General features: G+C 46.7%; 3 protein-coding genes across 7 annotated transcripts in view; 2 read left to right on the forward strand and 1 right to left on the reverse strand.

Moving 5' to 3' along the window:
- TTLL3 (tubulin tyrosine ligase like 3) overlaps nt 1-5,406 on the forward strand; it is a 39,798-nt gene extending 34,392 nt beyond the window's left edge. The window contains exon 16 of the mRNA XM_053301581.1: nt 1,485-5,406. Within this exon, the coding sequence (XP_053157556.1) occupies nt 1,485-1,702 (218 nt within the window). The 3' untranslated portion in view covers nt 1,703-5,406. The remainder of the gene's footprint in view (nt 1-1,484) is intronic.
- A 1,079-nt stretch (nt 5,407-6,485) lies between these two features.
- On the reverse strand, nt 6,486-23,198 carry RPUSD3 (RNA pseudouridine synthase D3). Of its 3 annotated transcripts, none has more exons than XM_053301595.1 (10): nt 23,053-23,198; nt 22,454-22,537; nt 21,151-21,293; nt 17,073-17,117; nt 15,805-15,901; nt 13,905-14,012; nt 13,621-13,705; nt 13,043-13,169; nt 12,124-12,263; nt 6,486-7,446 (listed from the first exon to the last, which is right to left on the reverse strand). In XM_053301595.1, the coding sequence occupies exons 1-10, from the start codon at nt 23,067-23,069 to the stop codon at nt 7,240-7,242; spliced, it is 1,053 nt and encodes a 350-aa protein (XP_053157570.1). In that variant the 5' UTR covers nt 23,070-23,198; the 3' UTR covers nt 6,486-7,239. The 3 variants fall into 3 exon arrangements, with proteins under 3 accessions (XP_053157570.1, XP_053157571.1, XP_053157572.1); XM_053301596.1 differs by lacking the exon at nt 23,053-23,198 and adding an exon at nt 22,737-22,876; XM_053301597.1 differs by lacking the exons at nt 22,454-22,537; nt 23,053-23,198 and adding an exon at nt 18,785-18,833 and having other exon boundaries at nt 21,151-21,288.
- JAGN1 (jagunal homolog 1) lies at nt 22,889-26,080 on the forward strand. 3 transcript variants are annotated; one of them, XM_053301598.1, is made up of 2 exons: nt 22,889-23,024; nt 24,723-26,080. In XM_053301598.1, the coding sequence occupies exons 1-2, from the start codon at nt 22,936-22,938 to the stop codon at nt 25,183-25,185; spliced, it is 552 nt and encodes a 183-aa protein (XP_053157573.1). In that variant the 5' UTR covers nt 22,889-22,935; the 3' UTR covers nt 25,186-26,080. The 3 variants fall into 3 exon arrangements, with proteins under 3 accessions (XP_053157573.1, XP_053157574.1, XP_053157575.1); XM_053301599.1 differs by lacking the exon at nt 22,889-23,024 and adding an exon at nt 23,082-23,221; XM_053301600.1 differs by lacking the exon at nt 22,889-23,024 and adding an exon at nt 24,398-24,571.
- The last annotated feature ends 511 nt before the right edge of the window (nt 26,081-26,591 follow it).

The following is a 26,591-nucleotide window of genomic DNA, read 5'->3' on the forward strand; positions in this document are numbered from 1 at the left end:
AACTGTGATTTAGTTTTTTAAAAAAACCTGTTGCAAACAGGAGAGACAGTAGATACAAAAACTTGGAACAATTAATTGAAAGCTGACTGAAATAGCCAGTTCTTTAATACTGTAGGCATCAAAAGGTAAGCAGACTGGATGCCAAGTACCTTTGGCAAGTCAAAGTGCCTAAGCATGATTGCAGGTTATTCCTTTAACAAGAGCTTTGCTGCATGTGTTTATCAGCAGGTGACTTTACAACAAGGAAAAACAAGTGTCATGGTTTGGAATGTCTGTGATACAAAACCAGTTTTAAAACCCTACCTCTAATGCTCTTACAAAATTGCTTATTATATGAATGAATTCCTTTTGGGGGGGTAGAAATTTACGAAACAGATAAAATTCATCTTCTAGTTTTCTTTTCCACTGTCTCTAATGAAACCACTGTAGCTTTGCTAACCTTTAAAAAAAATCTTATGAACTGGGACGCCGCTATTTGTTGTGGGACAGGCCAAAACTTGACAAGTGAAGCTTTCTTTCCCTATCATTAAATTCCCATGCCAGGGAGCTCCTGTTCTTTTAACAGCTGCATGAGAGGCAGAATCCAACAGGTGAATGCTTTGAGGATTCATAAGCATTTATATAATGCTCCAAGCTGTTCAAAGCGTTTCCCATAGATTCTCAGTAATTCTTACAACACTCTTATAAGACAGGTCTGTGTTATGAGGCGCATGAGGGAATCGCAGCTTGCCTAAGATTTCATGGCTGAGATTTGAATGATCAAATCTCATCCAGATCATCCTCCCAGGTTATACCAGCTCCAAAATGCAGTAATGAGAGCTGCACTTGGTTGAGTTTCAGCTTTTAAAAGTACAGGAGTCCTACCAAAGAAAGGTGTTGACCATCAAAGTAACTCTAAAATAAGCCGTGCTGCTTTCTCTCTTTTTGCCATAAGGAGCCACATGGAAATCCTTCAGTCTGTAAAAATTTCATTGAATATAGATGCCCACTTCTGTCCTTCCTGTGATTTCCATCAAGGGCTCCAAGCTCCTGCAGAGCTCCGTTGAAAGGCTTCTGTCCCTTAGCGTAGAGCCTGTGGGTTGAGATCAGTGTGTCTTTCAGTCTGCAGGTGTACAGTCACATGTTTGCTGTCCTAGCCCTCTGGAAGTGGTTCAGTGATGGTGTGGCTAATGGTATGTTAATTCCCCACCCCTGCATTGACTGTTGCTTCTAGAGCCTTGGCACTGTGGCCTGCTAGTAGTTGTGGGTTAAAATAAGTTGTGTTTGGACTGGGAATAGTCTACCATAGCCTCATGCCCCTCTTTGGTGCTGCAACTGAAGCAGACCTGGGGCTTTAATCTTGCTTTGGAGACTGATGTGTGTTTGTTCTCGCTTTCTGCTAGTTCTAAGCAGTGGCTCTCTGCCTGCAAGCACCGTTGGGGTGTTGAGAATCTTTCTGGGTCTCTTCATTAAGTCCATGTGCTGTATTATTGGTTCCTCCCCAGGCCCTGCTGTAGCCCACAGGCTCCCCTGCCTCTTCTGCAGAGACGGAAAAGCCTTGACAAGTTTGCAAGTGGTGTGCCGCTGCTCCAGAGCTGGGGCTTTGCTTCCGAAAGTTCCCAGACTCCGCTACCGCAAGAGGGTTGCCACTTGCCCGGTGCAGGTGTACAAAGAGGCCCTGAGGGCTTCTGGGACAGCCCTCTTCCCTTCACTCTTCCCTTGAGGACCTTCCTTGCTGACCAGCCCAGCATGTCGAATTGCCTCTCCCTGCCTCCTTCCTCATCTCTGCCGGAGGGAAGCCTTGGAAGCTAGCTTTCGCTCAGACGCCTCTCAGCTTCAGCAGCAACTGGGATGTTTCCCATTTCTTGGATGACCGCAGTAACAGCCGCGTGCTTTTCTGGTGCCCAGTTTCGAAAACCAAATGGCTCTATTGCTTTAGGAGGGGAGACAAAGACTCTGGAACCATGTGGAATAATTGCCCCATCTCAATACTTCTGTGGCTGACTGACCTTGTGGCTTCAGTCTGGTAAGAGTCTGGCTAGGGTTCCGTGGAGCCTCCCCTTAGAAATATGCCTGGGTCTGGGACTCCCAGAAGACCTCTAGGGCCTAATATGATGCTTGAATCAGCCTCCTAGTCACTGAAAATTATTTAGACTGTTCAATTTGCTTAGAAAAGCCCTCAAAGTGGGTAATGGAGGCTCCTGCTATGCTCTGTATGTGAGCTTTTTCCTTCACGAGGTGGGAAGGCTTCCTGAAGAGACAGATCCCTCATCCTGAGCACTCCCAACACATCTTTCTCTTTCATCCACCAAGAAGAGACTCAAAGCCATGACCAAAGAAGACTGAGCAAGAGAGGCCTGCTGGGTGAAGAAGATCCACTAGCTAAGGCACAGGAGAGGGCAGTGACAGATCCCCCCACAGGGCTATACCAGTTGGCACATATTAGAAACCAAACTTACAAACCCTTTCAGGAGGACAACAGCTGCTTCTGCTGCACCCTCTCACAGGGTAATGAAGAGCCATGTTTCTGACAACAGCAGTACTTCAATGTGTGTAGCTCTTTTGAGTGTTAAAAGTGCTTCACAGGCACTGACTCGCCATCCTTACACCACCACTATAAGATAGAAAAGTATCCTATTATGTATGAGTGTTAAAGGCTGAAGCGGGACCTAAAGGCCCCCTTGTGAGTTCATGGTAGAGGTTGGATTCCATAACATGATGCCTTAAATAACAGGGCACCAGCTTTTGATCTTGCTGATCCTAAAGGTGGGGATCAAAACTGACAGCTGAAGAGCAGAATGTGGCACCCCAGAAGCCAATTCAGAGGTGAGCACGTCTGTGCAGAGAGGCTGCTTGCTGTGGCTACAGGACTTGCCGGCTGTTCATTCAGAGAGATGGCTGGCCTACTTTCACAGGGGTGGCCAACCTGAGGCTCTCTAGCTGTTGTTGGACTACAACTCCCATCACCCCCAGCCATAATAAATGGCAGCTGAGGATGATGGGGGTTGTAGACCAACCATGTTGGAGGATCTTAGGTTGGCCTCCCTGTTCCATTATCTCCTCAAAGTAGCTTTCTAGTAAAATGACCTGCTGAGCAGGACCTCTTAAACATGAACTATAATTTGGCCTGCACGTAGTCAATACCAATAATAATTGTCAATACCAGAATAATTATCTTTGGGAAGGAGAAATGCAAAATAAAACCAGAAGAGTGTGTGTGTGTGTGTGAGAGAGAGAGTGTGTGTATAGAAAATCCTTAGCTTTTATACCAGAGTGAGTTTTCCTGAAATTTCCATGGAAACTGTGAAAATGAAGAATCAGATCAGCATTCTTTTGTGCAAAAAGTTGTGCATTTCATGGGGACACTGACCCCAGTATAGATGTTTTATTCTTGCACTAGGCTTCAGTTAAGTCCATCACATTTTTCTTGTCAATGCTCCTGTGACAGTCAAGTTCAGCAGGTGATATTTTCATTGCTGCACTTGTGTTTCCCCCCCAATAAAGCAAGTTAAAGGCCCCCAGTTAAAGGCACAGGAGACAGCTAAGAAAAAGTGGCAAACCAAGTTTTGACCGGCCAATGTTAAATTTCCCTACTAGCTTTCACAGAGACCCCCTACAAGGGAGGAAAATGCTATTCTAGGACACATTCAGCTGGGCTAATTTGCCTGCACCACTCAAATTATATACCTTAGAATTATGGGCTTGCACTCATGTAATATTTGGACAAAATTTGCATTTGTCTCACTAGCTCAACTTGTGTGTTCAGCATTACTAGGCTGGTGTACCATTGTCCATTATGCTAGCCATTTCCTTCCGGTTTGCAGCAGAAGCTACATTTATATAGTACTGATGGACTGCATTTTGTCTCAGTAACAAAGCCACTGCTTTCCCTTTACTCATCTCAGAGCACTTTTTTCAAAAGCAACAACAAAAAACTCCTCTAAAGTTTTTTTTTTGGTTGAACCATCAAACATTCAACTAGTTGTGTTTGAAGTGCTTGAAACCCAAAAACAAAGCATATGGAAGAGGGGCAAATAGGAAGAGGCAATCCAGATTCAGTCCATAAGCTGCATCTGTCCTTTGAGGGAGGAAGATGGTGCCAGGGGCAAGCAGAGCTCACCTCACAGCAGAAAAGCTGGCACTTGTGCTTGTTCCTGGTTACATCTTCTTGTAGGCAATATTTCCTTCTAGTTTGGATGTCACCTCCCACCCCCATTATTATTTTCTTATGCCTGTGAATCATGGAAGTCAAGCCAGCCTCTACCTTCACATCCAGCTCTAGGTTTCCATCTTGGTCAAAGCAGTGTTGGTGATCAAGAAATGATCAATACTTTGGTATATGAAAACTGGCCAGGCAGATAGATAGGAGTACTCCTGGGTTGAATGCAAAGCATCTAGAATGCATTGGCCTTTTGGGGAAGGGTTTAATCAAGATGCATGTTCGTGAGAGCATTAGATGGCTCATGAATTCACGTTATGCTTGGGTATGCTGCAATAGTACACATTTATAAAAATGCCTAGATGTGATATTATTAGGGCTGCAACAACTAAATTTATTTTTAAAAGGTTTTGACAGGCTCAAAAGATGCCCTTAGTTAAATCAGGCAGAGAGACCTATAAAATCAATACAGGTCCTTAAAAATTGCAACTGCCAAGCACTATCTTAAGAGGCATTCCACTGTTCTTCTCTTATAAGAGGGAATGTCTCTGAGAAGAAAGCTGCCCAGCATAGTGCTGGTTTTTAATGTACAGAGCTCTAAAATGGCAGATGCCTCTCAGCTGAGCCCCACTGTGATCTCTCTAATCAGCTCAGAGCATCTTCTTGCTAGTGCTTTTCATGGATGGCAAAGGCATGGACAGAGACCCTGGATGTCCATGTGAATCTGGGCATCTACCAGGAGTAGGATTGAATTGTCATCACAGATATTGAACAGGCTGCATTTGTTCAGTTATGATATTTTAGTGAGTGTGCCTGTTTTAGCATGCTTTGTATTATATCTCACTTGTTCTTATCCATCCTTAGGGTTGCCACGTCTTTACTACTGGCCCTGCTCCTATGCCTTTAATGGCAGCTTAATACAAATGTTTAGCAAGTGAAGCTTTCTCTGGTACAGAGGTAAGGCTGGGGAAAACATTGCCTGCTAAATTTGTGTACAAAACTGCCAGAATGGTCAAAGAGTAGGGCCAGTCAAGAAGATGGCAACCGCTTTAGTTCTAAACACATAATGATCAAAGAAGGTTAAAAAGAAAGGTTCAACTCACCTCTTTTACAGTCCCCGAGTCCCCAGCTCTTTGAAAATAATCAGGAATACATGTTGTGTGTTTAGTGAAATTTTATAGTCTTCCTTGGTTTGTATTTATTATATCATCAATACTTAGTGGTTTGTGAATTCTAGTTTGTAAAAAAAAAATAAACTTTTGTGACATATTTAACTACCTTTGGAGATTCCGTTTTTACTAGGTTTCAATACAACACTTCTATTTGTGGTAATTTTTTTTTTTAATTGCATCTAAATTGAGGGAATTAAGAGGTCAATCATTTGTACTTAAGGGCAAAAACTAAGACTTAATAGTGCTGCAAGGAAAAACCCTAGGAAACAGGGAAAATAAACTTTTATTGGATCATTTATGTCAGCATAGGCGTAGGCAAGCTTTCAAAATTACACCAAGCCCTCCACAAAGAATGGAAAGCCAGGTGTAGGCAAAATTTTAACCCAGATATCCAACTATTTTCACATTCTTCTCAGTTATTTATTTAACATTTTTCAATACCGCCCAAAACCTGCATCTCTGGGCAGTTATGAAGTCTGTGCAACTTAAAAGCTTGCATACTATGTTGCAAACTGGGCAGCTCAGTCATCTGGGACAGTTAGGGCAACCAGCTGAACAACACCACTGCCCAAGTTCCTCTCATTGCTGAAGCCAGTGCTAGAAGAACATAAAAGCCCTGCTGGATCAAGCCAAGACCCATCTAGTACAGCATCCTGTTTCAAATAGTGACCCTGCCCCCCAGGTGCCTCTGAGAAGCCCACAGGCAAGAGTTGAAGGCATGCCTGCTCTCCTGCTGTGGATCCCCTGCATCATTCAGAGGCATCCTGCCTCTGGACCTGAAGATAACAGACAGCTATCAAGACTAGTAGCCACTGAGCAACAGGACAGAGAAGACCATCCGGGACGCAGGAAAGACAGGGTGTTGTCCTTGTGGAAGATTAACATTCCGATTGCCAAGGCAACCATTTCAAGAAGCAAGGTTATTTTTACTGGGCTGCTATGGGTAGCAGGTTGCCACCACTGGAGTGGCCCTAAAGGGGAGGGCACCAAAGGGGATCATCCCTTTAGGTGTTTACAAGATCATGACGATGTCACCGGGAAAGAAGGGGAGTTTAGTCATACTCGATTAGGCCATGCCCTTCTTCATACTAAGGACAATTGATGTAATTAAAACGTAAAGTTATTTGTTGTGAGCTGCTTTGAAGGTGGGAAAGCAAGACAGAAACCATTTGAAATAAAATAAGTAAATATTCTTGATTCAATAAAAGATGCTGGATAGACACGAACTGTTTATAGCAACATTTAAATTAAAAAAACAAGATTCAAAGCCTCTCCTCTGCACAGTTTTCAGGACTATGACTTTCACACAGCAGATGCAGGTATTATGAAGGAAAGAGGCCGACTTCACATCAGACTATATGCCAGCATCATTGTCAAGATGAGCTTCGCTGCTGCTCAAGGTCTCATGTGGCCAAGGGGCCCCTATGGCACGCAACTTACTGAACACATGGACGCGGACTCTACCATTGAGGCTTCTTCCAGGAAGCACGAAGACAATGTGTAATCCATAGAATGTAAGAGATGCATAAATCCCACTTAAGTCAATGGGATTTGCAGTTGAAGTGAGCCTAACCTCTGAACTGCACACAACGTTGGCGATCAATGTATGCTGCCAAAGGCACCCCCTACCCCAACCGACACCCTGTAGGGTTGGTGGTTAGGAGTCCATTGAGGTTCTATTGCTCAGGGCACACCATGTTCCTAAAAACTGAAGCTGCAACGAGTCCTGAAACACTGCCAGCAGAGTTCTGTGTTGGCAAGTTTCCCTTATACAGCCTCCTTCAGCAAATCTGGGACCATTTTGCCAGCAGGGGGCAACTTTGTCCTGCCTTTCTGCAGGTAGAGGCCTCCTTTCCATGCCAGAGAGAGCTCTTCCTGGCTTCAAGGCTAGCACTTCCACCTCTTAGGGAAGATGTCATGACTGTCTTTTCATTGCTTGCTCTGGTCCTGTGGCAAGGCAAGCCCCAGTAAAGAAAGTGTCCTTGAGAAAAAGGCTGGCAGAGGAGCTGTGAGCACCTTGTCAGAGGAAGACCTGGCACCAGGGAGGAGAAGCTGGTGCAGGTGGAGGTGAAGTGGCAAACGGTGCACCTGCTGCTGCTGCAGGTGAAGCTTGCGCAGCAAAGACTCACCCAGGACCTACCAAGAAGGAGAAAAGGGAATTATTATTGTTAACCGCTTCTGTAGTAAAATGTTTACAGTCTGTTATTTCACTACTGGTCTGAGGGGGTGGGTGGGTTGCCACTCTAACCCAACAGTAGGTAACAGTCTCATTTTATCCTTATGACAAACTGGGAAGCTGCATAAAGCAGGTGAACAGTGACTTGCTGGGCCAGACAGTGAGCTTGCTGGTAAGCAGGGATCTGAACTCGGATGTCTGGTGCCCAAGCACAATATTGTACCAAATCTTGATGCGACACAGGAGAGCCATGATCAAGAGCTTCCACCTATTCCCCCCCCAGCCCCCCATAATTGGCAACCCCATGCATCTGCTTTGAAGATCAAGGGCGTGGCCCATATGGGACCTATCTTTTGCAACCACCAGGGGGAGGGAAGGTTTGATTAGGGATTTAAATCAAGGGTTAAACCACTCTCCCCCTGCACCACTTCCCCAATTTTCAAAACAGTGTGTGGGGTGGTTAGAGTCAGCCCTGACTGACTCTCAATGGACTGGAGTCAAGGTACCTGAAGAATGGCCTTGTACCAACCAAAGCTGCCTGTTCACTCACTCAGAGTGTCCTCAGAGGCTCTCCTCCAGGTACCCCTGCAATCGGAAGTTGGGCCATTGACCACTGCAGAGATTTTCCTTGCTTCCCCTGGTTGACTTTGGCTACTGGTGTTAGTTCTCTTACTACTATAGTTTTGACTGCATTCAATTTTATTGTATGTATGGATTTTGTGGATTCATAAATATAGATAGATATTGAGCTCCTGCATAATATGAACACATGAAATTGCCTTATACTGAGTCATAAACACTTGATACCTCCAGCTCAGTATTCTCTGCACTGACTGGTAACCCCCCATAGTTCAGACAGGGAGTCTGAACTCTAGTCCTACCTGGAGATGCCAGGGATCGAGTCTGGGACCTTCCACCTAAAAAGCAGGTGCTCAGCCACTGAGCTACAGCCACTCCACCTCTAGATTGACCCCCAACTTCACTGGCTCATACAACATCTAATTCTGAAAATAGGTAATGACTATTCCCATTTCCAGATGACTCGACACTCTACAAGCTCCTAGTCCATATCTACCACATCCACACTGAAGTCAAGACAGGAGTGATCTCGAGGGATAAGCAGGGCCGGCGCGATGCAGTAAGCAAAAGCCGCATTGCAGTGGGGCACCGATGTTCGGGGGCGTCGGCTGCTCCCATCCCCGTTGTGCCCTTACTCGGCGCCTGCTGGCTGCTCCAGGGAGGGGGCGCTCGCTGAGCTTGCTTGCTCCCTCCTGCTCTTGCTTGCTCAACAGGCCAGGGGAGCACTCACTCTGGGGCACCTGCCTGCGCCTGAGAGCTGTCTCTTTCCCCAGGCTTTCAGTGAGGGAGAGGAGCCCAAGCAGGCAGCATGTGCGGGGGTGGGAAGGAGGAGAAGCACTTTACTAATTGGTCTACCAAATGTAAAAAGTAAAGAGGGCAAAGTAAACTTCTGCTGGTGTGGAGTGGGGTGGGGAGATCTAGTGTTCTTCGGGGCATGTAAGGTGGGGGGGTTGAGTTGTCATCCCGTTCTTGGGTAAGTTTTGGCTGGTTTGGGGATGGGGAGTATAGGGGTTTACTGTGTGTGTGTGTGCGCGCGCGCAAACTTTGGGAGCAAAGTCAGGGACTTTTAACACCCACCCTAGCTTCTTTCCATGTGTGAGGCTTTGGTAGAAAGGAAAAGGAGGCATGTGGGGAGATGGTGGGTTTGCTTCCTTCTGATCATCATTATGCTAATCAAGTTTTCTCATTGCTGCCTCTCTCTTTCTCCCAGCCTTGGCTTATTGCCTCAGATCATCTATGAACACAGATCAGCTTTTTCACAATGAGAAATCTTCCTCCCCATCCCCTGCCACCTCCCACTTCCCTTCTCTGGCATTTGCAGCACCCTTTTAGCAAGGAGAAATGAAAGCGACACAGTCCTTTCAACAGTCTTGCTTGGGGAGGGGCCAGAGACTCCCAGGGGCTGTTCTGAGGCAGCATCTGAAAGCAGCTTTGCTTGCTCCTGCCTCCTCTTTCTTTCACCCTTACTCCCACTTCGTTAACATGTTTCACATTTGACTATCGCATTTGCCAATTGTGCCATGGTATTCTATTGATATTAATATTTGCATTAGCCGACATCCAGACTTAATGTTGTGTGTACCCAAACAATTTTCTCACGCATAACAGGGCAGGGGTGATTTCTGCCAACCCCCCAACAGTCCAATGTGCTTCCAAAAATACATCCTTGAGGGTTGCAGGACTCACACACAGGGAATGGAATGAATGGAAGGATCCGTCTAGCCCAAGTGCTTGGCACCCTCTCTTTGTGTCACTGAGGAGTGACATCGAGGAGTGAACTTTGCTCAAGGATTGTTGGACAAAGACAGGCCACCCCCTCATTGTTGTTTTTTAATTTCTGTTTAGCTTGAACATGGTAAGGCATCTGTATGCTGTGGTTTAACTGTCTAATAAAAATATTATTTAATAAAAATCATGCCATCCCACACCTGCAGTCTAAAGTGGTACAATCCAAGACCAGTTTTAGTGCTTGTTCTGTTGTTAGAGTCAACTGGACCTCTATCTATATGAAAGGCAGTGAAAAATGATGATAACGGTGGTACCGGAGTGTGTCATGCACAATCATTCTGTGCATGACACACTGATGTGCAGAAACGTTTGCAGATATTTAGAGCCTCTTGTCCATAGAAACAGTCAAAGTAAGTATTCTCAGATCAAGTTGCTTCATCCAGAATGTCAACTAGCTTCCACAGAAACACAATCTCTTTCCCATCAATGACATTAGCACTTAAAAGTGTGAGAATGTGCACTGGGTTCTACTAAGCTGTTATTAGAAAAGGAAAACCTCTTTTAAAGTTATGTGATGGGGCAGAATTTTGCCCTGCAAAGATTTATGTATGGGGCATAAAAATGTGCAACAACACCTGAGTGGGATCTAAAACTAACTGAGCTGATATCATAAAACTTGTGAGTGTGCACACGTGCGTATGCCTTAGAGGGAACACTGATCTGTACTTTGCCAGCTAGAGTAGTTATAAAGGGAAAGTGATATGGCGTGGCCCAGTTTAATATTCCAGTATTGCAAGCGAATATTGAAGCCCTTCCTGGAGTTGGAGGGATCCACAGAGGCGATCTAGATCAACCTGTGCTCACTGAAGGAAATCCAGAGCAGAGCAATCGCAGCAGGGGCTGTCCAGCTTCTGCCTGTTGACTTCCAGCTAGGGAGAACCCACCCTTTCTCCAGTTAATTGATTCTGTTGCTAGACTGCTCTGACCATTAAGAAGCTTCTCCTAATGTGCTCTGACATCTGCCCTCCTGTAACTTAAGCCCATAAGATCTTTTCTTGCTCTTTGGGGCAGGCAGAGAGCACCCATACTCTGCCTTCTATGCCATAGCCCTTAGGAGATGTGAAAGAGTGCAGAGATGTTCCTCCTGAGCCTTCTTGTCTCCAGGCTAAACATATAATGCTAATGGCTCCTTCTCAAATGGAGATACTGGTGCCAGCTCTCCCCTATGTTGGAAGTACCCAACCGTTTTCTTCCCAATATTTTTTTCTGGAAGGATCATCACCTATCATACAAATGGAATAATATTGTAAAGTTGTGTGTCTCACTGAAAAAATTCCCAAGTAGGAATTGAAACCCTTTCCAAAAAGATATTATTCTTTGCAATGTATATGCTCCGATTTTATAAATATAATAGAATTGTAAAATACATTTTTCCTTTCATATCTCTGGAATGTGCGTGTGTTTTATTATCTATAGTGGCACACAATGCACATGTGTGCACACTGCCTTGATACTGCCACTCAGAACAGAACTCATTCTGCTCAGTTTTTAAAAATAAATGGGGCGCGGGGTGGTGGCGATTTATAGGTTGCGGGGGGGGGGCCAGAACCCCTAGCACCGGCCCTGGGGATAAGTTTTGTTTCAATGCAACCAAGAAGAATTCCAAATGAGACGCACCTCAGTTCTGATCCTGGCATGTTACAAGACCAAACCTGGACTCCCTAGTCCACATGTAGGGAGCCATGTAAGACCGACTTGCCTTCTAGCCCCTTGCAACTCCTCATCCTGCTTCCGAATCATGAGGTCACATGCTGCTTTTGCCATGGCCCACCCTTTTCTCTACAAGTTGTGTCAGTCAGTCTTAGCACTTTAATGATGATGGGCAGAGCCTGATTTGGAGGTTTACCATAAAAAGGAAGACACCTTCTTTTCCTCATTCATTCCCAGGAGCAGCTTCAGCCTTGGAGATTCAACACCAAGCTCACAGAGAAAATCAACCAATCACGGAGAAAACTCTGTGTGAGCGTACTCTGCTTGCATGTCTTGGTATGCAAACAAAAGTGTGAATGTAAGACAGAATACAAAATGTTCTAGAGCAAGTCAAAGATAAAAATGACAGCAAGTCTTCATATCAAGCACATACAGAAGCCTTCATATCAAGCTCTATTGCTGCTACTATGTCCTGAGTTACAGTCCAATGTTTCTGGAAACAGAGGAACAAATCTATTTTGAAATGACACTGGCACATCAGCTTCTCTCCGCTACCCTGTTAAGTGGCTCTAGAGATCTGTAGCACCAGGTTAGACAGCAACAGTTCCACTATCTGGTACCTGTACACGAGGCAGGGTAGTCTCAGCAGGCAGGAGGAAGGGCTCCCCCAGGACTGTCCCCACACGAGAAGAATACAGATGATCCCCTAGTGCCGGGCTCAGGATCAGTGTCAGATGCACCAGGAGCTGGCCAGTGAAGGCTGCCGGAGAGAGAAGTGAGAGGTGAGGACGCCTCACATGAGAGCATCAGGTGAATACGCACAATGTAACCCGCAGCCCTAGCTCTCTTCAGGACTTTTGAGCAGGACAGATGTAGAGTGTCCAAAATAAAAAATGACCACAGCCCGATTCTGCAGCCAAGAAATTTTAAAATTGACATTGCGAATAAATCATGCCAAATGACACTGTTTTGTTGCAGCGTGTGGCACGATTTTCAAGTGCTAAAAAGAGGCAGAATGGCAGAGGGCAAGGCATGGAGTTACAGCAAGCATTTCTAGGAAGCAAGGCTAGGAATAAGAGCAGGGAATGGAGTCATACGAGCAAAGAAACCAAATGAGGCTTAAATGTGGGGAGCAGAAGGGACTAAGAGCCTTGAGGAGGGGGGAGGAGATAAACTGGGCACAGAAGCCTCATCCCCGACCCACACAGAGGCCTGCCAAAGGCTCATCTGGTTTCTAAGCATTTCAAACAGTGCTCACACAACTCAAATGTTTCTCTGAAGACTGGAGACTTAACCATTAGAAAAACAAGGCCACAGGTTTGCTACGTCAGGTCGCAGATCAAATGCGGCACGGCCTTAATCTTGGGCTAGGACGGCAACCGGGTCCATGACTGGATGGAGTGCAGCTAACTGAGCTGATCCAGGAGTGGAACTGCTCACTTTTTGCTGCTGCCCGTTTCTCGTTGGCCTCCCCCCTCACAACACCCCTCCCAGTGGCTCCTTAGGGGCCTGTGCCACGGCTGCTGCTCTGTACCACACCTGTCAACGGCTGCAGCTGCAACAAGGCACAGCCGTCATGCGAGTCCAGCACCCTGAAGCACGTCAATGTCCTTTTCACCTCCTTCCTCTGGAAGCTCTGACGAGATGGGGAAGCCATGGGCACCACCTGCAACCACACCGAGGACACAAGTCAGCCCGTTCCCTGGGTCACATCAGCAGCGCGACAGTCACAGCAACCCCTATGCCCAGTCCAGACCGCTGGATCCCAGATGAGGCAGGACCAAAAGTGTCAGGACTCCTTTGGGGCTAGCGCTTCCCCTGCAGGGACTCTACTGCACAATGGTTGGGGGCTGGGGCTGCTCAGTGCTCCCTCTGGCATGTGCATGTGTGTGCGCGCACACACACTTCTGATGTCCGCTCAGTTAATTTTAGATCCCGCTCAGGCTGAATCAAGAAGGCCCCACTCTGAAAGCACGTGTGCACACATGCCTTGATACTGCCACCCAGAACAAAACTCATTCTGCACACAGATGGGGGGAAAATAAGAGTGAACACTGGACCTGCTGCCCCCAGCAGCAGCAACTCTCCTAGAGCCATAGCCCTGTTAATCCTCTCACCAGGACAAAATCTTCAACCTGCTTCAGCTTGAGGCCTGTGCAAACTTCCCCTTCCGAGGCTGCCGGGATTCTGGTAGTGACAGCACTGCGAAGAGAGAGCGTATTGTCAGGCCCAGCATTCACACACATGCATGCACGCGCACGCACACGCACACTGCCCAATTCTACAATTCTCTGCTTGGAGAGAAATGGGGAAGGCAGAATGGTACCTTATAGCCCTTTCTTTCTCTCCCCCCCCCCCATCCCCTAGTAGAAACAGGAAGAACTGAGAAAGTCTTACGCACTAGTAGGTAGCAGCTGGACGTCCTGTTCTTTGACACTTGATATAGAAGTCCCGGAGATGCTGGACAGTGCTCTGACAACCTGAGAGCAGAACCAGTCCAGAACTTTCCCTAGGGAGATACAAAGTGCTTCGTAATCCTTAGGTTGCTGAGATAAGCCATTAATATTCCCATGGTATGGACAGAATACGGAGGCAGAAAAACAGTTACTTGCTTACGGCTGCTCAATGAATCCACGGCTGAGATGAGATTTAAACGCATGCCCAACTTCAGAATTTCCCCCACTGTCAGACAGAATTGCTAGCCATGGTTTACTTCCAGTTAGTACTTTGACAGCTGCTCCATAGAGAGCAGATGGTGAGAAAGGAGTCTCACCATCTCCCTCAGCTGGTTGTTTTTTTACCCAGGCCACTGGAAACCAAGCAATGCAGTCAATTAGCTGCTGCATGAACAGAAAGACCCTTTGCACCAGATGGCATTGGATGATTGGTGGGAAAGGGAACAGCCAAAACTGGTTTTGCAGGATAGAAGAGGGAGCAGCAATGTTTAGCGGCTTGAAGATCTTTCCAATACACTGGGAATATGCAAGCACAAACATGACAGGAGCACCGAATCCCTGTAGAGACACCTGCTACCCATTCTATGTACCACAACACCTTGCAAAGTGCTGGTGCTAAAAGATATGCTGTCTCCACAGTACCACTTTCCTTTCCATTACCCTGAACAATTAGGTCTCTTGCCTTGTAAAAGCCAATCACAGGCCTCTCCACCTCCCCAGGGCAAGTGAGGTGGTGGTGTTTTGGAGGAGAGGACAACATAACTAAGAGAGCTGGGAAGGAGATTAGAGGGCTGGTGTCAGCTCTACACAAGAGCAGCTTCCTCCAAATAACTCCCTGGCTCTCTATGGCTTCACTCTCAAGCCTGAGTCCCAGAACACAGTTTTCTGCTTAACCTTTGTACTATGGGGATCCCTACAGCATCTCAAGGACACTCTCTTCACTATGAGAAAAGGCTACAATATTTTGTGCTTTCTAGTTTAGAAAAAGGTGACTAAACAGGGAGACATGATAGACTGCAGGACTGCTCAACTTCAGCCCTCCTGCAGATGTTGGCCTACAATTCCCATAATCCCTGGCTATTGACTGTTGTGGCTGGGGATTATGGGAGCTGTAATCCAAAAACAGCTGGAGGGCCAAAGCTGAGCAGCCCTGTGATAGAGATGGATTAGAAAACAATGATTTCTTGATGATGATGATCCCACTTCTAGTGCCAGCCCAAGCCCCTGTCTCATGAGGAGGTGCATGGTGCTCACCATTCTTCTCCCTGCAGTGCAGGTGCACAAAGCGCACTGATGTTTCTCCACAACCACCCCTACCCTGGCAGCACATGGTAAGTGCGGATCCCCACTCTTTGTCCCGACCCCCAACCTCTACTAGCACTGCACTTCCCACTCTACCAACCTCCCAATGGCACACAGCAGCGCTCCCTGCATCACCCAGAAGGAGGAGGAGGCAAGGAGCAACAGTGGCCATGAAGAGAGGCGATGGAGGAGTGGGCAGGCAGATGGGCGGACAGCAGAGTTCCCTCTAAGGCGTGCACGTGTTTTTTTAATGTCCACTCAGGCAATTTTAGACCCCGGTCAGGTTGAATGCACATGCACACACACAGCCTTGATACTGCTGCCCAGAACAAAACTCATTCCACACACAGATGAAAAAAATTACAGAGAACACAGGCAGAGGCAGGGCAGCGATGCCTCCCCCACACCCTTATTGCCTGACTTGGCCTGGTGGGAAAAGACTGACCCTGCGAGCACTGAGGAACCCATCACTAATCCGTCCTGCACACATCCCACTGTGGTTCTTCCTAGAACCAACTGCCCATGCCTTGCTCAGCTCCTTACTTTCCTGCAGCTTTGATCACCTGGAGATCCTCCGTGTGGTCTAGTTTCCAGCTTAGATCTGGTAGAAGAGACAGCAGAGTCAGCTCCCCTGGTTTGCCTGGAGGAGGAGCAGGAGGAGGAGGAGGAGGAGGAGATACAATTGGTCAGTGCCAGGGCCTTGCATTACTCTGCTCACTGCCTTTCCTGATGTGGCAGGTGTTGGTTTGCCCTGCCACACTGTAGCTGATCTGCCTGCCCCACTTTCACTTTGGAAGCAGACTTGTCCTTCCAGTATATCTGGCTCCTTATTTATGTATTTAACAAATTTGTATACCACCCACTACCAAAGTCTCTAGACAGTTACAGCATTAAAAAAAACCAGTTAAAAGATCAAATTAAAATAACCATAAAACCACATCAACTAACTAAAAAGCTTGGCTGAAGAGATATGTCTTCAGCTGTTTCCTAAAAGCCAACAGGGATGGAGCAGCTCTAATCTCAGCCGGAAGTGCGTTCCATAGCCCAGGGGCAACTACAGAGAAGACTCGCCTTTGAGTTGCCACCAGAAGAGCCGGCGGCACCCTCAGATAAACGTCCCCTGAAGATCGTAATAAGCAGCAGGGTTCATAACGAAGAAGATGTTCTCTTAAATACCTTGTGCCCAAGTTATTAAGGGCTTTATAGGTAATAACCAGCACTTTGTAGTTTGCTCGGAAACCTATTGGTAGCCAGTGTAGATCCTTTAGATCTTTAATATGGTCTCTACGGGGCATCCCAAAGACCAATCTGGCAACAGCATTCTGTACCAATTGCAGTTTCTTGACTATGTAAAAAGGCAACCCCACGTAGAATGCATTGCAGTAGTCAAGCCTGGAGGTTACCAACAAGTGCACCACAGTCTTAAGGTCATTCACTTCCAGGAAAGGGTGCAGCTGGCGAACCAGTTGAAGCTGATAGAAAGCACTCCTGGCCACCGCCTCCATCTTAGGTATCAGAGAGAGGGTTGGGTCCAGAAGTACTCCCAAACTGCGAACCTGTTCCTTCTGGGGGAGTGTAACCCCATCCAGAACAGGCAGATTTATCCCATTTCCTGAAGCGCGGCTTCCTACCGTGAGCACCTCCATCTTGTTTGGATTCAGTCTTAGTTTTGTTATCCCTCATCCAGCCCATTACTGTCTCAAGGCAGGCATTATGCCATTGCCTGATGAAGCAGGCAGAGAGAAATAGTATTGTATTTCACTTGTCTAATTCACAGAGCACAGCTGCCCCAGCCCCACAGACATACATACCTGTCACAGGCAAGCCTGGGGGTTTGTTGATAGCCACAAGTGTACCTGAAACCCAAAGCAACCAATAGCTTCAGAAATGAGGGCCCAGAATTAGTGTATTCAATCCAAGCCTACCAAGTATAGAAGAAAAATTCCAAAACTGCTACAACTGAGAATGCAGGGATGATACGGGATTTTAAGACTCCAGGGACTGGAACAAGCCTCTTCAACTTTGGGCCCCCCCAGCTGTTTTTGGACTACAGCTCCCATAATCCTTAGCCACAGTAGCCAACAGCCAGGGATTATGGGAGTTGTAGGCCAACATCTGCAGGAGGGCCGAAGTTGAGCAGCCCTGGACTGGGACTTCCATGCTAAGTTGAGCTCCCTGTCCACAGTCCCCACTCCCATTCCTTTCCAGAGGTATCCTAAAAGCCAACAGGGATGGAGCAGCTCTAATCTCAGCCGGAAGAGCCCCTGGTGGCACAGTGGTAAAACTGCCGCCCTGTAACCAGAAGGTTGCAAGTTCGATCCTGACCAGGGGCTCAAGGTTGACTCAGCCTTCCATCCTTCCGAGGTCGGTAAAATGAGTACCCAGAATGTTGGGGGGCAATATGCTAAATCATTGTAAACCACTTAGAGAGCTCTGGCTATAGAGCGGTATATAAATGTAAGTGCTATTGCTATCCTTCTCTTTCTAACTTTATTAATTTCCATAATACACTCAAGGCAACTCGCAATGCTATTGGTTAAAATATACGTAGACATAATACAAATTCATAAAACAATATTTATATAATCACAATAACACCAGTGAAGAGACAGTAGCGTAGAAGCTACTGGCAGTTCATGTGGTGTAGTGGTTAGGGTGCTGGACTAGGATTGGGGAGGCCCAGCTTCACATTCCCAGTCAGACATGAAACTCTATGAGGCTATTCTCACAAGCATCAGAAACCGGGCGAAGGGAGCTCAGCCCGGTTTCTGCAGCTCGTGTGTTGCAACAGGAGCCACACAGCTCCCAGAAGCCAGCCCTCTTAAATCCCCACCCCACTGTTAAACGTGGTTAGCGGAGCACGCACTACGCTCACCTCAGGTTTTTTTGGTCGTGTGTTGCAGCTCCACGCTGTGGCAACTCATGAGGAGAAACCCACCACCACCGACAGGGATGCTACAACAAGCCTCTTGGCATCGGGGAGGCTCCCCAGAATGCTCTGCTCTGAGGCATTCTGGGACTTCCGGGGACCTCCCCGCCGCCCGTGTTGGAGCCGGTAATTGTGTGGGCTGCCCAGGGTGAGCTGCCTGCTCGTGTGCAGCATGAGTGGGTCAAGCCCGCTCTCCTCACAAACCCCCTGCAGGCTCTCCACCCTGCTTGTGTGGAGAGCCTCTTTGGAGGACTCTGGGTCACTTCTTAAATCTCTCAGCTTAACCTTTAAGATGGGTTTAATCTTAAACCCATCTTAACCATCTAAACCTTAAGATGGATAACATTAAGGCTTTAAGAGGGGTTTGGATAACTTCATGGAGGAGAACATATCAACGGCTACTATTTGGAGGGCTATAGGCCATCTCTAGCCTCAAAGGCAGGATGCAGGGGAGTAACAGCAGTAGAGAGGGCATGCCCTCAACTCCTGCCTGCAGGCTTCCAGCGGCATCTGGTGGGCCACTGTGTGAAACAGGATGCTGGACTAGATGGGCCTTGGGCCTGATCCAGCAGGGCTGTTCTTATGTTAACCTACCTCCCAGGGTTGCTGTGAGGATAAACCACCACGTACACTGCTCTGAGCTCTTTGGAGGAAAAGCAAGATATGTGTGGTAAACAAATAATGAAGTAGAATGATCAACAGCAATAATCTCAATCTAAAAATGCTTGCTGAAATAAAATCTGTGCTCTGGACAAGAAAGGGTGTCCTGAACAGGGAAGCAGCAGGATGTTATGCCCTTGTGGGTAGTGAAAGCAGCTCCAATTTTCCAAGAGCTTAGGAACAATTTAAATACTGTTCCACTTAAAAGCAATATTGCTTGCAGTAGTATAAAGAGAACACCACATTGTTTCCATTTCCATCTTGATCATCCAAGAGGGCATAGCTCTACTTTGGAAATGTCAATGAACAGTTTGCATATCAAGACCTACCAGCAAGTACATTCTGAGAATGCTGAATTTAACTCTTGTATTTGGTTGGTCATGCTCTGAATGATTCAGGTGAGAGCTGCAGAGCTGTTTGAAAAACGTTTGATCTCAGAGGAGGAGCCAATGATCATACTTAAGAAGCAGCCAGCTCCACTCCATGAGCGGAGAGGACTTTGATGGCTTCCTCCAGGGCAGGGCCATATGCAAGGCGGAGAATGGGCACTAAGGCCAACTGAGGAAAGGAGTCATAGCAGCAGCCTCTCGTTTCCAACCATCTACACACTCCAAGATGGAGTTTGGGGTTCAAAATGAAACCTGAGACTCAGGCTGTGCCTAGTCTGGAACAAACTAGAAAGCGTTCCCTGCCCCGATAAATATACCAGTTAAGTTCTATACATTTTTGTACATTTGCAGAATAGATTCCACAGCAATATTTTGAAATCCTCCAAAGAGGAGCCCAGGAATACACACTAGCCTATTTATTTTTAGCCTACTTTCCTTAAGGAAAGTAAGTGTATGAGATTACCTGGCATCCTGTGTGTATGTGTGTGGTAAACATTTAAGGAGCAAGTGGGAACCACTTTGGCCCAAATTTGGTACAGCTGTAGGGACACATAGGGACACCTCAAAGGCATAGTTTGTGATGATGTCATCCACCCCAATTCAAGATGACATATGCATAAACGTCTGAGGGGCAAAAGGGCTAACTTGTGAACCTCCTAACCAATCTGAACCAAAGTTAGTACAGTTGTAGAGAAAGATACATAGGGGCACCTCAACAGTGTAGTTTGTGATGATGCCATCCACCCCAATTCAAGATGGTGGACATGTGAACGTCTAAGGCTGACTTGTGAAGATGGTAATTATCAATTAAGATTATAGTGAAAGGAAAGTAGGCAGATTATTTCTTACCAGAACTTGTTAGATTTATATCCCACTCTTTTGTCAAGGAGCCCAGAGTGGTGTACACAAACACATGTACTTGTGTACAGACAAGTACACAGAGACCTAAACACAACTACAACATAGTAGTTGAATAGGGTTACTGTCAACTGGTCTTTTACACAAAGTGTTTTGTATCAGCTTATATCACTTCTCTAATGTTATGAAAGAAAACAACCTGCCCTCTGCACAATTCATGAGAACTTCCATATCCCCAAATTTCACTGGGCATGTTCTCAGAAATTTGAAGGAAACATAGGAAGAACCATAAGAAGGGATATTGGAAACTGCCTCATGCTGTCAAACCCTTGGTCCATCCAGCTCAGTATTGTCTACATGGACCCCTGGTCTGATCCAGCAGAGCTCTACTTAAAACTTACTAAGTAGCAAAGGTTCTTTGTTGGATTCCTGTATCCCCAGTCTCCACAGGTTTAATCCAAGTCTATATGAATCATTTTAAGTATAGTAGCTTTCAACCACAAACTGCACCGAGCACAACTGGCTTTAGAGAGTTACAGGATCTATTTAAGTAGAGCTTTGCTGAATCAGACCAGGGGTCCATCCATGTAATCCAGCATCCTCTTTACAACAGTGACTCAGCAGAGGCTTTTGGGAAGCTCACAGTGGGGCATGAAGGCAACGGCCATAAGTTCAGGTGCTTGTATGAACTAGCATGGGCAGCCTAATGGAGTATTCTAAGAACATTGCCAGGGGAACAGGCTAAGCAGAATTAATTCTTAAAAAGGATTGCAAATTATATTTGTATGACCCAATGGATCTCATGATAGAGACAGCCTTTCCTAGGAACATCTGCTATTTCTTACCAGAAAACAGTACATCAAATGCAGTAACTACCAATCATACACATCAGGGTGACCAGGGTGCGATAAATGGCACAAACATTGGCGTTCAACTTCCTTCTGTTTGTCTCCATGGAATACCTCGAGAGCCTCCTTCCACCACCCTGACAGAGCAAGTTAAGATACAGGGAGAGCACAATGTAATATCCCCCTATGTAAAATGCCCACATACCATCTGCATGCACCACTGATGCTTCCAGCAACTTGATCAATTCTTCTCGGTCCAGTGACTTTGCTGGCCCCAAGATGCTTACTCTGCTAAAATCATCTGCTGCTGGCTTCCCCAAGCCTCTTTGCTTCAGCAGCATTTGATACCTGCAAGAAGAGAAAGTGTAAGAACCACCAGCACTATGCAGCCAGCTTAAAGCTTCTCTGCTTTTCCCTATTCTCCTGACACCAGTTCCCACTACTCACAGCAGAAGAGGGAATTCCTTGCTGATCTAGTAGCAGATGTAAGGAATTCGTATCCTTGTCTGCCTCAGGCTCTAGTCTAAGCCTTTCACAGGGTAGTCAGTGTTATATTGCCAGTGTAGTAGAACAGAAGAGATCCCTCTCCATATCTCTCTGAAATCCACAGCACTTCCTTAGGAGTACATTTACGAGTGTACTTATGAGTAAAGATTTTTAGGATTGGACTAGTAGATGTACAAAAGGGTTTGCTATCCCCTAAACCTCAGAGACGATGACAAAATGGGCTGCAGGTCCACATAAATTATTATTTACAGCCCCTCCCTGCACTTTAGTTAAAAAAACAGAAGACTAATCTTGCCCAGAAAGGACATCTGATCCAGAAACCATTCCTCCTAATGTCAGATTGTGCTTATTTAGTGGCAATGTTGGGCGGGGGGCACTCTGCACATACACAATTGCATACTCTTTTCCCTATACATATGCCTATTGGCAATATTTTTAAATGGGAAGTGTGTATGTGTGGCAAGAAGAAAAAGCTTCCAACCAGTAACCCTGCTAAATGCACAAAGAGTAACTACTCTCTTAGTGCATCTGCTTTCAAAGCAAAGTGCTTTGAAAACTTTTCAGTGAAAGTTGATATAAAATGATGATGATGATTTTATCTCTACCAAGGCAGAACACAATCTTCATATTTTGGGCTCACTTTCATTGCCGCTTCTATTCATAATATAAAGCAGGGATTCTCAGCTTTGGATCCCCACATGTTATTGGACTTCAGCTCCCATAATCCCCAACCAAAGGCCACTGGGGCTGGGGATTATGGGAGTTGAAGTCCAAGAACATCTGGGGACCCAACGTTGAGAATCCCTGATATAGAGTCAGAAGTTTAGACGGTGATGCTTCCTTCACCACTGCATCTCTATGTCGGAAAGAGCCAGCCCTGTTGGATTTCTGCCTGTCAAAAAGCTGCTAAAAGTCACAACGGTAGAAGCCCTGCCCGACAACCAGGCTCTCTGCTTATTCGCTCGCCCGCCCACCCTTCTTGCTCCTCACGAACCCCTTACCAGGAACGTGCACTGAAGTGTGCCTGCGATCTTTTTCGACCGCACAGCAGGCGCCCAGGAGAGGAGCGGAGGAACATGTCGGACCTGAAAGGTACGGGAGAAGCTCCGTTCAGATTCGCGCTTGCGCAAAGGCAATAGGAGGCAGGCGCTGGGGCTGCTGGGAAACGTAGTTTCACACGTGGGAACACGTACTGCGCGCGGGATCAAGAGTAAGGATTGTACTGAGCGAAAGCCGTAGAGACCAGCCAGAAACCATCCAATAAGAGCCGCGCGAGCAAACTACCCTGCAGTACAGAAATCATAGAGCCTATCCTCCAGAGGCCAGACAGGCTAGAGTTAGCGAGAAGAAACAGTCACTGTTGCCCATGGAAAGGTGAACGGGGAGGAGCCGTAAAGCAGACTAGAGGCCTGAAACAGCTTTCACGCATGCGCGCTTCACTCTGCCCCTTTCTTGACGTTGGCTTTCTATCTCTCGTGAAAAGATGGCTTCGCGAGCGGGTCCTCGAGCCACAGGAACCGACGGCAGCGACTTCCGGCACCGGGAGCGCGTGGCCGAGCACTATCAGATGAGGTGGGGAGGGGCGAAGGGAAAACCAAACCTCGTGGCAGGGTGCATGCAGGAGTCTCTGCCTCGGCCGCCCTCTCTCTCCCAGTCATTCCCCTTCGAGGCGTCCCATAGCCATTTAGCGCTGGTCGCTTGCTTGGGAAAGAAATCCCTGCCTTCTTCCACCGTCTGCTAGGGTACCTCGCTCCCCACCCCCACAGGAAGTGAGTGGAGGAAACTCACATGCTAGATTGTAGACTTCGTTATTTAATAGAGAGATATCGTTAAGGGGGAGGGGGGCAGAATAGGACGGGAGAGAAGGAGAGCAATTGCAGTGATCCGCCAGTCACCTGCTAATAGGTCGCCAGCGGGTTTTTTGTTTGTTTCAACAAGGCTCTCGACCTGGACCTTTAACTACATGGCGAGGAAACCCCGACTGTATCTGCAGGCTGGGGAAAGCTTCCTCTGCTGAATTCATGCTTGAAGTACAGCTATTAAAAGTGTGAGAGCCTTGCCAGAGAAGAAGTTGGCAATGCTGCATGCTAACACAGAATTGCCACTTGGTCTTTCTTGTAAAGTCTTGTTTATCGAAATCTCGACCCTTGAAAATACTGCAACCCTACTCATCTGCAGCTTTTTTTCTTGTGTGTGCTGTCAAAACGTTTTTGCTTTTATCAAGTGTCCCCCCCCCCCGCCCCCAAGCTTAGTTCACTACAGCTCACTGTAGAGATGGAAGCTAACAGATCAAGGGCTGAACTTGGGCCTCTTGGATCTCTGGGGGGTCATTTCTCTACAAACTCTTGACTGTTTCATTTGCAAAATAGGACATATGTGTGCTAAGTGATAAGAATGTTATATGAGGATTCAGCACTTTTAAATTGTTGTTATATATTATAAGCACTTGTAATAGAGATCTATCAGGGTTTTTAAAAAAAATCTGTAAAATTCAGTGTTTTGGTGTTCTGTTGATCCAGAGAATAAATGATACCAGCTGCTGTACTGGATACCGAATGAAGTGTGGCCAATAACATAATGTCTTGCAAACATTTACTCAAAATTTCCCCCAGCATGACAGTCTATGAAACTGTTATCTGTGGTTTTGCGAGTCATGTTTTCATGTATCTGCTGATGGATCTTGGAAACCCAGTTTCTTTATCTGCAGTATGAAATATGGGTGATTTTCACTTATCTGTGGTTCCCGAGTGGCTGGAAATGACTTCCGGTGTTATTTCCGGCCACCATTTTGAAGTGCAGAGCAATTTTGTGGCTCTTAAAAACAACACCATGGATTTAAAGCAAAATGATTTGTGTGTGTGTGTGGGAGGAGGAGTCTTAGAGATCTAGAGAATGATATACTGTGCTTTTCTACCCTTATTTTTGCCCCCTTCCTGCCTTTTTAGTGTTTTTTTTAAAGCGCAAGGAACCGAACCCCCCAATCCCAATAGACTCAAGGTCTCGTTATTTGCGGTTTCATTATCCGCAGAAATAGGCAGGAACAGAACGCCTGCAAATAATGAGGGCCATCTATGGTACAAAGCCTGATATTGGGATAGAGGTTTAACAACATCTGGAAGGTAAACACCCTGTTCAATGTGTTAATTTCTGTCCTTTGCCTAGTTTCTCACTGGCTTGGCTTGGTGTCCTATATCTCATAAACATGTTTGTAATTTCTTTTAGTCCCAGCCCTTACTAAATGTGTTGCCTCTCTTTTTCTGCTTCCCACAGTGTGTCCCTGAAGTCTGAAATTAAGAAGTTGATCTACATGCAGGTGGCATTGTGGCTACTGGTGGTGGCACAGATGTGTTCAGCCCACTTTAAGTTACTGGCCCATGACCAGGTGGCCATGCCTTACCAGTGGGAATACCCGTACTTGCTCAGTATAATCCCTTCACTCTTCGGCCTTCTCTCCTTTCCACGGAACAACATCAGCTACCTGGTGATCTCCATGATCAGCACTGGCCTTTTCTCAGTGGCACCTCTCATCTATGGCAGCATGGAGATGTTCCCTATGGCACAGCAGCTGTTCCGCCATGGCAAAGCCTATCGCTTCATCTTTGGCTTCTCTGCTGTCTCTGTCATGTACCTGCTAGTTGTGGTGGCTGTGCAGGTTCACGGCTGGCAGCTTTATTACAGTAAGAAGTTGCTGGACTCCTGGTTTGCCAGCACACAGGAGAAAAAGAAGAAATGAACAAGGGGTTGGGAGTTGCCTGCATGCAACACTGTCTTGGGACAAGGGGTAGGAGCTAGCAGGTGCCCCTACTCAAGCAGAAGTAGATGGTCCTTTTGGGATTCTCTGTCATCCTCACTGAGCCAAGTTGATGGGAGATGCCAGAGGTTTCTTCAGTTATGTAGAAGTTTCTTCTAGCGTGGGCTGAAGGGCTTGCAGGCATGGACAACCATGCCTTGGAAAGGATTTACAGGGCCCTCTTGCCACAGAAGTGGTAGCTGGTGTCCTTGAAAAAGATGGCATCTTCTTCCAGCCAAGCTGGTGAGCAATGATGGAGCTCCTGATGATGTGAGTGAACATTGACCCATGTGCTGGCATCCTTGAACTGATTGTTTCCATCATCTTGTGCTGTGGGTGATAAGATGGTTCTTATCATGGATGGCAGAGCTGCCCATGGTAAGACCAGGATCCCTTGCATACACCCATCCCAGGATTCCCAGTAGGCAGTGCCACAGTCCTCAGTCCAACCACTATGTGAATGCATTTCCCCAGGGATAGTGATTTTCCTTGCTGTGGTGGAAGGAAGGTCTCTTGCCTTGATGAGCTTCCAGCCAAAGTGGCTGTCACCCAGATGTTGTCAAGCTTTACTTTTACCCCTTTTCCTGCCAACAGTAGACAGACATATGCCAAGCATTGAACTGTGGAATGGACACTGCCTCTCTGAGCCTGGCCTGCTTTTTCTGTGTTTACAGCCTGCCCTTCTCATGGGATCCCATCCTTTCTCAGATGTTCCCTTGCCTTTTCCTCAGGTCGTGTTGCTGCCCCAGAGACAACGACTGCTGCTTCGCTCCCAGCCAGTGGGTTTAGCACCCGCTCCTGTGCACTTGTGAACCAAATAAAGAGCTAACTTGTGGAATGTTGCGCTTGCCTCTTTTGTGGGTTGCGGGGGTGGTGGTGGTGAGGGTTGGCGGAGTGGCAGCTGGGTGGAACTGCACTCATTCTTGTTTCTGCCCTGGCTTGGGTGGCATTGCAGGGCCCTACAACAGGAATGGGCAGAAGGTAAATCAGAGACAAAAGGCGCATTTTAAGGAGGGATTTGAAGTGATGGAGAATTGTGCCACATATCTGTTGTGGGGAGGGGAAGTCCTACATAAGGGCCACATTCAAAGTGGTTTCTTTCAGTACTCTTCAGATAGCTATGCTGGCTTTTCAGTCTCTTCTACATCTGCCACAAACTCCTTACCCTATGGTAAAGAGTTTTCTCCTGGTTCCTTGTTTCCCCTGCCTATGACCACCACTGCAACAGTTCCCTCCTCGGGTATCCTCCTGTCATGACGCCATCCATAATCTTCAGATATTTCCAAGTTAACATGCATCCATTCATGGCTGCTATCCAGACTAACCCTGCATCGATGTGCCAAATTTTC

Source organism: Hemicordylus capensis, chromosome 2 (assembly GCF_027244095.1).
Source record: "Hemicordylus capensis ecotype Gifberg chromosome 2, rHemCap1.1.pri, whole genome shotgun sequence".
In the NCBI taxonomy this organism is placed as follows: domain Eukaryota; kingdom Metazoa; phylum Chordata; class Lepidosauria; order Squamata; family Cordylidae; genus Hemicordylus; species Hemicordylus capensis.